The 12,610-nt window shown below is 34.6% G+C and overlaps 1 protein-coding gene across 1 annotated transcript in view; it reads right to left on the bottom strand.

Moving 5' to 3' along the window:
* Positions 1-2,242: 2,242 nt before the first annotated feature.
* Positions 2,243-12,610, bottom strand: part of fzr (fizzy and cell division cycle 20 related) — a 59,493-nt gene continuing 49,125 nt past the window's right edge. The window contains exons 8-11 of the mRNA XM_069838368.1: positions 11,068-11,200; positions 8,401-8,564; positions 4,703-4,900; positions 2,243-2,771 (exon numbers count right to left, since the gene is read on the bottom strand). Of these exons, the coding sequence (XP_069694469.1) occupies positions 2,730-2,771; positions 4,703-4,900; positions 8,401-8,564; positions 11,068-11,200 (537 nt within the window). The 3' untranslated portion in view covers positions 2,243-2,729. The remainder of the gene's footprint in view (positions 2,772-4,702; positions 4,901-8,400; positions 8,565-11,067; positions 11,201-12,610) is intronic.

Here is a 12,610-nt window from a genome sequence, read left to right as displayed (position 1 = left end):
CTCTTTTAAAAATAAACATGTGATTGGGTACATTTTCAGTTTCTATTGTATGGAGTGCAAAGTCACAGCAGCTAGTATCATTCTACATCACTAGCCGTTTCTTTATTATTTCCAGCTATTTAGTATTTCGATTAGTTTAGAGTTTCTGTGTTAGTGTTAAGTGCATTATGGTAGTATTGTTACAATTCCAGAAGAGATATTTTTATCGCTATACTGGAGAATTAGCACGGTCACTTTGAACCGTGCCGTTACGTTTACCACCAAATTTAAGTAAATACACAATGTCACCAACATAAGAACATGTCGTTGGTGTGTGGCGTAGTTGGCGGGAGAAATTTTTTCTCTCTCTGTCTACCTCCTTCGTTCTGAACATTATTGAGAGATAGCACTGCGACAATGTGTATTTGCGTAAATATTGCGAGTAAATTATGACGAGTGCCTTAGATGAGAGGCTCGGGACAGAAACAGTTTTGCTGTAGCGCATGCGCAGACCTCTCGTGCAGTGGGAGAGTGATCCTTACTTGAATTTATTTTTGCGTGTACTTGCAGATTAAATGATTGAGATCCCTTCTTGCTCCAGTTACAGGCCTTGCATTTACGAAGGTTATGTTATGTTAGGTTAGCTTAGATTAACTTAGGTTAGGTTAGGTTAGCTTAGGTTAGGTTAGGTTAGATTAGCTTTGGTTAGGTTAGTTTTGGTTAGGTTAGGTTAGCTTTGGTTAGGTTAGCTTGATTTGATTCGTCCATGTAGTAGTTAAAATTATATAATATGACAGTTTTTGATTCGTAATATTGTTAAAAAATAATAGGCCTATAATGAAAGCGGTGAATAATTTCATGGTCCCTAAAAATTTTTTCGTAAAAGGCTAGGTATTTTTCTATAGGCCAGAAATAAAAAAGCAACGCCGTCATAATTACGTACTTTACGCTTTGGCGAACATTAACCGGAAACTTACTTTCCGTCATTTTAATTGTATTCCGTGAAACACACCTTTTTTCCTGTTAATTTCCTTGTGATAACTTAGTTTATTATCTTATTACATCTTCATTTTCTTTTAATGCATTCAAAAAAACCGCCGTTGTACTACATAAAACCTTGAACTTGACTAATGGAGTGAATTATTTAAGAATATAGTCGCGAATTTGACTACCACCATTTCGATTATATTTTGTTTGATATGGCTCGGTACGGCCCGGTGACTAGTGGCCAGCGAGTAGAGTCGACTATTGATATTGGTCTGCCGTGCGTATTATCCAGTTGTTCCATTTTTATTTTTAAATTTAGATTAATACTTCATTCTTACAATGACAGAAACTTGTAAACTAGCAAAAAGGAAAATGCAAACCCGGGTCACCTAGTTTCGTGGCCAGACGCGCTAACCGTTACTCCACAGGTGTGGACGGGAGCATTTAAGATGCGAATATGAAGCAGAATTGAGTTTGTGAAATGGACAGACAAAATAAAAAATCGAGCTGTGCTTAGAGCGGGTGAAGAAAGAATCATGCTGAAACTGATCAGGAAGAGAAAAAGAAATTGCCTGGGTCACTAAGAATAAACTGCCTACTGAAGGATGCACTGGAAAGGATGGTGAAAAGGAGAAAAGTTTGGGGGCAGAAAAACATATCAGATGATGCACAACATTAAGATACATGGATCGTGTGTCGAGACTAAAAGGAAGGAAGAAAACTATAAATGAAATAAATAAATAATGAATTCTGTTAAAAATTAAGTGGTAGGATGAACTATGTGTCTCCAAAAGCAAACAAAAATTCTGGAAGCTTGATAAATCAAAAAGGTAATGGAAAACTGTTTTGTCAACATCCTGCAGTGCTTCCAGCTCCGATGAAGATGAAAACGATAAATATGGATATGGTGGTAGTGGTAGGGGGAAGAGAGGGGTAGGGGGAAGGGAATAGGAAGAAGAGGAGGAAAACACTGGCTTATTAAAATGGATTTTTAAAATCCTTCCGAGATATTCTGCTTTCAGTGTTGTCACACTAACCACATGGACTGCTGCTAAGTTTACAGCGACACAATGCTGCCACCTCTAGCACAATTAAAGAACCCCTGAGAGATCTCGAGTCCTATAGTAATTTTACCCACACTGTTCATATTTAAACATTTTCTTAAATAAAATGAAGATTATTGGCATGGAACTGAGCTGGAGATCTACCAAATGAAACTAAAACTACAAAATTCACCCACACATTCAGACTATGAAGGTAGTAGAATAAACTCAGATTTGATTTCTATTTCATATAATTTATTTTAACTCTCTTGTCAGATTCTTCCTTGATTATATCTTTGTCACAATCAAAGGAAGAATTAATGTAAAGCATTCTCAATTTGCATGCAAATAACAATTATTTAAATGCAAATTATATAAACGAAAATATTTTAACGAAAAAAGAATTCCGAAAAAAAAAATGCGAATAATATTTTATCAATAAAACAATAGATACGTGTAGTCATATACCTGCTGCTACATAACCGTGACTCTGCTGTACCTTCAACTTTAAACTCTGGAGTCCATCGACTGACAAATTTGTATACATGAAAATATACAGGTTTTCAATTACACCTTACACCACTCGAATCCTAGGTGTTAACAGCAAACAACCTTATATTTGTACAACAATATTACGACGGTATACTTGTTTCAGCACTTAGTAACGAAGTACACATTTGATGACTTGAGCATTAGACAAGTTCAGCCGTAGACGTTCCATCATCGGATACTGGTGAAGAGATTCAAGACAGACTTATTTTCCTGAAATAAGACAATAACAAGTGCATTAATGAAAAATCAAACTAAAGGTAATTTACTAGGGCTAGGAATTTTATGAAATTACATAATTTTTGTAGCAAGCCAGAAATATAACTTCTTTAGTATTTACATGTTTTATAATAACTGAAGTAATTTAAGGCATATTCATTCGGGCACATTTTTTCCTCTTTAGAGCTTTCTTGTTGTATTTGGTCATTTTTGGGGCATTTTCGTTTAATTTTGGGAACAAATCTCACATTAAGGCCATGATTTCGTTTTTATTTCTTTTGATATTTCTCCACACATTTTGGTTATTAATATCCACTATTTTATACTTACTTACTTACAAATGGCTTTTAAGGAACCCGAAGGTTCATTGCCACCCTCACATAAGCCCGCCATCGGTCCCTATCCTGTGCAAGATTAATCCAGTCTCTATCATCATACCCCACCTCCCTCAAATCCATTTTAATATTATCCTCCCATCCACTATTTTATATAACATTTTAATCTTTTTCTACATTTTAATTAATGTAATTTTAACATCCATCTCTCTGTAATAGACCAATATAGATTAGTTTGGCTGACAAGTCATTGCATGGACTATTGGATTAGTGATTAAGGGACAGATTCCTATAAATAGACTGAAATACCGCCAAATTCTTTAAGTTTCGAGCTCTTCTCCCACATGCTCAAGAAAAACTCATATCTAAATGCATTGAACACTGACAACAATATATGTTAAATAAAAGTCACAGCCTTGTCAAGCTGTTGCAGTTCCACATTTATTTTAAACATTTTTAAACGAGGTTAAGCTGAATTTTATTAAATTGGTATTCATTTTACATATCAAAATAAACTATCATTTGCCTATACATTGCCCACATTTCTTGTTTTACGTATAACTATATTTCTTCTTCATAACCACTTGCCCTTATCTGCAGGCTACTACGTATTTGTTGATTGCCACTCAAAAAATTAAAATTAAAAAAAATGGAAACAAATTTGATCATACATCTTACACTTACTAAAGTAAGCTAAAAATTACTAGTAAATTCAACAATCGAATTCTTAAAACCGAAGTAGTTGTAAGAGAGGAAAAATTCACTTGTATTTTTTTAGTAGGTTATTTTACGACGCTTTATCAACATCTTAGCTTATTTAGCATCTGAATGAGGTGACAGTGATAATGCCGGTGAAATGAGTCCGGGGTCCAACACCGAAAGTTACTCAGCATTTGCTCATATTGGGTTGAGGGAAAACCCCAGAAAAACCTCAACCAGGTAACTTGCCCCGACCAGGAATCGAACCCGGGCCACCTGGTTTCACGGCCAGACGCGCTGACCATTACTCCACAGGTGTGGACTTCACTTGTATCTTGATACGTATTTGCTATTTGTAACGTGTTTGAAAACAAAACTTGTCGGAATGTTAGTTTAACAGGCCCTTGCAGTATCCATCTAGACTAGGTACTTTTATCTTTCACATATTCTGGGAAAAGCATTTTTAGGAACATGCCATCTATCCTTCAATATTCAGGAATTTTCCTTAGCAATGGGCCATTTACACACTCATGCAATTTGTACAATCGGATGTTGTTGGGTTTGTGGATGGAAAGTTTAATTTAAACAAATGCAGATCATGTCTCAGAACGAGGTTTATGTAAACGACTAAGTCCAGAACATATGAACATTAAAACTTTTACAAAGACAGGTAATTACACGATATTCCATAACCATTGAAAGTAAGGCCAACTAAGACTGTCCAATATGGGGTTATAGATTGACTTTACAGCCACTTGGAGGATAAGTACTGACTTGCATGAAACACATTCATCACCAGCTACTTTATATAAATTGCATGTGCAATCCAGTTTGTGCAAATTGCGTGAGTATAAGTGATACAGAAACAAATGCTAGTTACTAAAACCTTACCTTTTGGGAACGAGCTTTGCTGAATACATTCCAGAAACGAAGAGTCTCATCTCCAGCTCCTGTGACAATTGCCTCCCCATCAGGCGACATGGCCAAATACAGAACTCTGTAGGAATGACCAGTGAGGTTCGCAACCTGTGTCAAGCTAGGATACTTCCAAACAAGTATCTGGTTCTGAGAGTAGCCGTGAGTGCTCACCTGGGGACAAAAATGTACAACATTAAAATATTTGAATTGGTTATTGTTGAAAGGAACCAAGTCCACTTTTTAAAGTTTTGAGATAATCAAAAAAATCTGTTTTGTGAGTAATCTATTGAAGATTAAACCAAAATATATTGTGCATATAAAATATAGTCACACAGAATTAGTTTAGACTCATAAAAATATTCACACAGTCATTAGAATCTTTCTAATCTAGGAAACACGTCATTGGACGTAGTTCCTTTCAACATGGAAATGCTCTATTTATAAAAATGTAAACACATTTTGGCCTGTAAGAACAAATTGAGAATTTATTAAATCACCTGTAATGCATGTCTTAAGGAAAAAAATCAACTATGAAACATGTTACTTGCATGGTGCAGTATAACATATATTATTTTCACAAAATACAAAGAATATTTACAGTAGTCGTACACATTTGTAATGAGAATAACTCAGAAAACAAAACAACGTTTTTAAAATATCCATACTATTTGACTGAAGTAACCAATATTATTCTTGGGTAAATAAAGAACAACAGTACAAATAAATTACTGTTTTCAATAAAGTAGGTTTTCTTTTTGTTCCGTTGGCCATTGCAATATTTCATCATAGAAATCTTTGCTATCTCCTGAGGTAGTAACATAATGATAAACTTTCCTCACATCTCCTAGTTTGCTTGTTTTGATTGGAACTCGTCCTTCGGGATAGATTTTCTGTAATAGGCTAATAAGATTACAATTTCTCGTGTATTCCGTCTTCCATTATCTGCTACTGTTATCAAGTACAGAATAATCAAATCTGAACATTTAATGCGACGAACAACTAGTAATCAACAATCAGTCTCTGCAGACTCATAAAACCCGCGAAATATTGGAGGCAGAATATACTGTTAGCACAGGGCCGCCAACCTGGAATCTTCATAGTTCCATGTTGAAAAGCACTATCTACAAGAGTTCCTTTCAACACCGAATGACAAGATTGACCATCTCAAATAAAGCACAAGGAATATGAGTAATAAGTTCGTTCCAACACCAACAGATGCAGCTTGCTTTCTACATTACAAATCGATAAAAAAATTAAACTGACAAAAATGTGGACTTAGTTCCTTTCAACAACAAACGATTCATTTGTAAAAATGTGATTAAAATAAAACAATATATCACGAACAGAGGAAAGCCATTGTACAAGGGAGTATACAAGAATCATGTGGCAGACAAATATAAAGTGTTAACGAACAAAACATTTGGGAAAGAGAAAAATTTATGCAGAATGAGGGAATAACCACCAAGCATCGTGAGACTAGAACCAGCTGTTATGATGGTGCTGAGCTGGGGAAAGGCACTGATCGAATTACGCAATAATCAGATCAAAAGAAGATGCAACAACATGCATGAGCAAAAAATTAGCAATAATGATGTGATTTCAAGAGAGAATAATGATTCTTGTAGAAGAGTGAAAGAAAGAGATGGATAAACTAAAAAGAGTAATCAGGGAGGGAAATACAGGTTAGAAATGTGGAGCCTGTATTTTGCTAGAGCAGAAACTAAAAAGAAACCTTGTGAATTTGGCTTGTCGACATTATATTATATCTGAACGTACTGTATAACGTGTTTTCGGTACATTGACAGACACTTCAAGTGGGCCAAAAATCCAGATCTTTCAAATATTTGCTAATTCTTGGGGTAAGCATGATAAAGGCGTCTACGAGTCAGGTATACATGGTTAAGCTATTTCTAGTTGATTAGGACCAATTAGAAGGGATTTGATTTGTTTAATTCAAGTCAGTTTGCACAATATCATTCTAAGGTAGATTACAAAGAACAGTTGCAACTCTCACTACTCTTCCTTGAAGAAAACCTTTGTCAGAGGCATCTTACATCGTCATCAACGTTTTTAGTTCGTATTCATATTTAGCTTATGGCAGACATGTCAGAAATCGGACTCTAAATGTGCAGTTATGTGCGCGGATCGCCGGTCTGTGCAGGCTGCATCAATCAGCGTTGCTCTTACCCGTTCTTGGCTGGAGGGGTGTACAATAATCTAGTCTGCGCTTCTAGGGTTGAATTAAATAGACATTTGGACATTATAAACATAGTTAGCAGAACGAAAAAAAAAAACAATTATCAGTGTCTATATTTGACAATTGTAATACAAGAAACTTTAGGCTTACTCAGTTATACTTCACAAAGTAGTGGTTTGTAAAGCGTAATTTATTAATATGATTTTTATACAGTATTTGAAGAAAAAAAAATGCAGTAATTTCGAAACAACAAGAAACGATCAAATATTTCATTTTACATAGTAGTTACTAATTATTTTAAAGTAATAGACCCTACTCTTTCATTGTTCGTCAAGCATTATTATTTACTGTGACCATTGGTACACAAATGTTGAAGAAAATATTATACTCCCAATTAATTATATGCAGTAGGACATTGTGAAATTTTTACACTGAAATCATTTCTTTGCTGTATGTCAAAATAAATTAATATTAATATTAATAAATATAAATTAAGCTTAGAATTTAAATTCACATATAGTTTATTTGAAAACGTTGAGAGCAAGTATCGAAAAGTTGGAAGGGTTACTTAAAGAAATTAAAAATGTAGTTCACAAGCTGTGAAGTGACAATATTCTTTTTATGTCAGATTTAAAGATTTATTAATATAAGTATACTGAATTAATATTGTGAGGGGAGATGGAAAATTTGCCATTATATATTTTTCCAGAACATTTTTCCGCCTTACAAATAGTTGTTTTCTTCTCTCCTTACAACCTCAAGAGCCTCACTATATTCTCATCACTTACCAGTTTATGAAATGAAAGTTGTAAGTCATCTAACCTTTGATGGCTGTGTTAGTACAGACTCAAAACAACACCATTGTCAAGTACGTTTTGCCGTGAGAGTATTGATTAAGAAATAAGCACTGGCAATATCATATTTTGAGAACTTTACTAATCTGATCTAAATTGTCACCTCACAACATTATTACCTCGACATACTATAGGCTGATGAAAGCCTTTCACTTTAAAATAATAATTATTATTATTGTTGGCTGAGGAAAACATTATAACAATTATGTTATATGATTCGTAATTTCTCTTCTCCGTTATCTGTGAACTACTCACTTTATTTATCATAACCCATTCACAGACAGCCAAATCGGCACTCGTAGTGAAACTGTGTTACTGAAACTAAAGCTGCTGCAGGTATTGTATAGGCCTGTTGCATTCCCCTCCAAGGCTATTCACTCCCTCCAGGTAGGGGAATAGAGAGTGCACATCGCACAGAGACAGTTGCACAATGTACGCGACTGCACAATGTGCAGGGTTTTGACATGCCTGGCTTATGGTATTGTATTTCGTTTTTTAAAGAATTTCAAATGCAAAACCTAATTTCTTCGATTCATTACTGTATATTCATCAGTAACTGTTTTAATTTTTAAGGTCGTAATTTCATGCCCACTTAGCTGGTTCAGAGGCCACGAACTTACCAGTTCAGAGGAATGTTTTGACCATGCTAGATTACAGACTTGAGAACCAGTGTCCACACACTGCATTGGCTGGCCTGTGAGGGTGTTCCAGAAACGAATGCACCGATCAGCAGTTCCACCACCACTAGCCAACAGACCATGATGATGCGGTGACCATGCAATTGCTGCAACATTTGTATCATGGTATGAGATGACAATTTGTGAAAACTCAATCTCAAACAAGCATTCTTTACATCAACTCCTGCTTCAAATATACAATAAATTCTTTCAGAATATAAAAGGATATTGGTTACCAATATCTAACATTCTGCTTCCAAATCATGATTGTAATATTCATAGAATAGTTAACACTTCACAGCATAGAAAAGAGAAACCACATTAAATCAAAGAACGCAGATTAAATGATAACTTTTCAAATGATTTTTCATCCAATTGCATTCAAACCTGTAAGTTTTAAGTTATTTAGTCAACTGTCCGAAAACAGGTCTGAACCTTACAAGTGATACAAACAAGGCACCACTTATGAGACAACTACCAGGATATAATGGAGTAGGGTAGCCAGTTCCTTTCTCTCCCCATTACATACATCGCCAATTAGCTACATATTACACTAGTCAGATTTCAGATGCATACCTACAAACAATTGTTTTTCTTCTGACGCACATGGTCAAGTGAGATGTATTGCCTGATAATAGGTAAGTTTTAAGTAAACTATTATTCAATTGAGGTGGTTAGAAGCAAAGAGGTGTAAACTAAAGCATTTAAAGTTTTAGTGGTAAAGGGATATATCTTTTAACTACATTAACATTTAAAATTAAAACTTCACAGAATTTACGATTGCTTAATAACTTTTAATGACATTTTATTGAAAATAACTTAAGTGCACTTACACCCCTTTGCTGCTGACCACCTCAATTGTAATTTACGAATGTTTTCGCAGAAGATTTCAAGTGCCAACATTTTGGTAACTCTTTTACACTTTTAGGTTACATAATTAAGATAATATTTTATACATGGGGTTCTCAACCTACGCATCACCCAATGCTGTAGTCGAGGGTATATACGGGTTTCTGCCATATACTCTCTGCTTAATCTCACTCAGTAGAGGATGTCTTCTAATTTTTTTGCTATACTTTCTGCTTCGAATTTTTTTTTTTAATTTGGCCATTCTACCAGTGAGTTTTAATACTCTGGCTGCTAAACAATTTATTCAGATTCTTGCACACAGAATGAAATCCAGGCTGTGTACTGATGCAAACTCCGAAAATGACCAACTGATGTGGGACATTGTATTACTAGATCCTTCTAAAAACAGGAAACGAGACATGCATGATGGTAAAAATGAATTAAGGAGAATCTGCAGATGTTTTAATATAAATGAAACCTTTGCAATACAAGGGTTGAGTGACTTGTCAAACAACCTTGAAGTCAAAGACATCCCAGATAATATGTGACCAGTGCCAAGAACAAATTCCACAATGTCATGTTAAACTGCAGAATGTGAGCAAGAGTTCAGCTTGATGAATAACATCGTCACTGACTCAAGATCATCACTGTTGGTTACTAAAGTCTCCAGCCTTATGTTCATTCATTCAAATGTCCCATCAGTTCAACAATTTAAGCCCGAGTAATATGTGAAGATGTGGCAGCATAATCACAGTGATGCAACAGACACCAATTCAAGAGTTTGTTCTAGTGAGAAGTGTGATCACACATCAATAGAGGCACTCTGGAGTGTTTATTAGTTAGCTGAAACCAAGTACAAGCTATTCTGACATATGTATCAATAATGAAATGGGATAGGCAGCTCAGAGAAACGGGAAGTTTGTAATCCAAAGCAGGTAAACATTCCAAGTGTAAAGTTTCTGAAGAAAATGTCAGGGATTTGTTAAGGACCAAGTCTACAGGACATCAGTACATGACTTGGCAGACTTACAGGAAAGACTTCATGCTGCTCTCAACAATATCACACCACAGATGCTTCATAACACATGGCTCGAGGTAGAATACCGGTTGGATATTTCCCGTGCCACTAATAGAAGCTGTGTTAAGGTTTGTGGGACACAAGACAAAAAAAATTCCCAGTTTTCACTCTTTGTAACAATTGATTTCATCAATAAATTCATATTATTTCAGAAGTTACAGCTATCTCTTTTATTACACTTATAAGTGGAACACTCGGTACTTTAAGATAACTCCTGGGTACCTAATACCATGGTGTTGTCATGATCATTATCTTCTGAAGAACCACTTTCATTACAACATTACCAATAATTAATAATATCATTACTAATAAATAATATAGTAACAATTAATAATTAAACAGTATACACTTCAAACTGTATTCAGTTTTGGAGTTCATACTAATCATTTCATGCTGTCAAACAAAATACATTTTTAGGTTAGGTCTCATGAATCATAAACTATTTAACCAAATCAATGAAATATATGTTTCAAGATAAAATACATTTTAATATTATATAAATCATAAATAAATGATTTATTATTATTTTTTGTTTGTTTATACAGCATTGTGATTTGATGATTCTGGCAACAGTTGACAACATTGAAAAGACTGCCATATTAGCTTTATAGGAATTAATCTTACGTCAACCGAACAACATTTCTTTTAACAATGTGTTCAGACCAGGAGACAAATAACTGTACCTTTTACAGCTGCCAAATGCTCCGTATATGTTTGAACTGGAGAAAGCGAATGCAAGTTCCAGACATACAATCTGTTATCATTACCGCCAGAAGCCAGATACTGGTTATCTGGTGACCACTTCAGTCCACAAACCTGCAAGAAATCACATCAAATCAGTACCACGCAAGTTTGGTGTTCAGAAAAATAAAATATTTTTAAGTACAGTACCATACAAAAGGGTAAAACAAATATTCAATATTTTTCATAAGATATCAAAGCAGACCCACCATTAATTGTACGACTAAAGCATTAGTTTCCTGCAATGGAGACCCAAAGCCAAATTCTGACTAGTCCAGGTGCATTTTCTAGTGGACAAAAACAGCATCTGACCATTCCTCTTTTCACCACAACCCTAATGAACTTCATATTGTAACAGATTCACCTCCCAAGAGGTGAAATGTCTGTGGAACTGCTACTTTTCTATTCTTTTCACTTTAATTCACACAGTTTATTTCAAAACAAATCCTCTCCTACCTATGTGATTTTTCGAAATAAATCTCCAATAACTTGATCTTAATCAAACTTCATTATTATAAGCAATGTTCCATCAAGAGACATTAGAGAAAAGAATGAAAGCTCAATGTAACTGGAATAGTTACAATAGGTTTTAAGAGTTCAAGAGTTTCAGGCATATGGCACAGAAAATTTTCCAATCAGTAAATTGAAGCTAACTCATTGGCTAGAGCAGTGATGTCAAAGCAAGTGCATTTTTCTGACCTTGACGTCGTGCGTCGGCATCAAGCGCTAAGTACGGAAAGAGGAAGGATTGTGTATATGAATAAGCAGCCTGTTGGATTAAGAAAACAGTGGTGCACAAACTTCAAATGGAACGTGAAATTTTATGTCGTTATTTTTATATGGCTTCTTTTTGTTTGATATTATCTATATTGTCTGTAAAACAAAAGTACTAATACCGCTTTCTTAATATTGCACTTGTGTTTTAAATGTTAATAACATAATAAAGAGTTAAGAAGGAATATTCACATAAATTCCATAGAAGTACAATTATACTGTACTAAATGGATGAAATACATCATTCATAAAGAAAGTGATAGCCCAAAAAAAAGAGATTGAGTATGACATGATAAGTTGGAATTGATACTGATGGTACCTTTAGCCTTATAAAAGTAATCAATAAACTAATCAAAACAATATTACAGTACAAAGCAAAGTTACCTAGGTGCTGTATATGTTTTAAGTGTAACTAATATTCCATAACAAAACTCTTTATCGCATTATGCTTTTAAGGTGATATTGGTGAGCAACGTCCTATCCCCAGAATATTAAATTATAATCTCGAAATATGCTGAAGCTATAGAGCTGACATTTTTACAACACATGGGCACGTGTCTTTTGCTTATGATGTAACAGTAGTTGCTTTGTTAATTCATTTCCTTACAAACAATTTCCATGCGAATATTTTCAAAATTTTCAATACACTATCTTCAGTAATACGTATTTACGATATATTAGATTTACGAAAACATTCTGTAAGGCTACTAA

The sequence above is a fragment of the Periplaneta americana genome, chromosome 10 (assembly GCF_040183065.1).
Source record: "Periplaneta americana isolate PAMFEO1 chromosome 10, P.americana_PAMFEO1_priV1, whole genome shotgun sequence".
Lineage (NCBI taxonomy): Eukaryota > Metazoa > Arthropoda > Insecta > Blattodea > Blattidae > Periplaneta > Periplaneta americana.
This window is presented reverse-complemented; position numbering and strand designations above follow the sequence as displayed.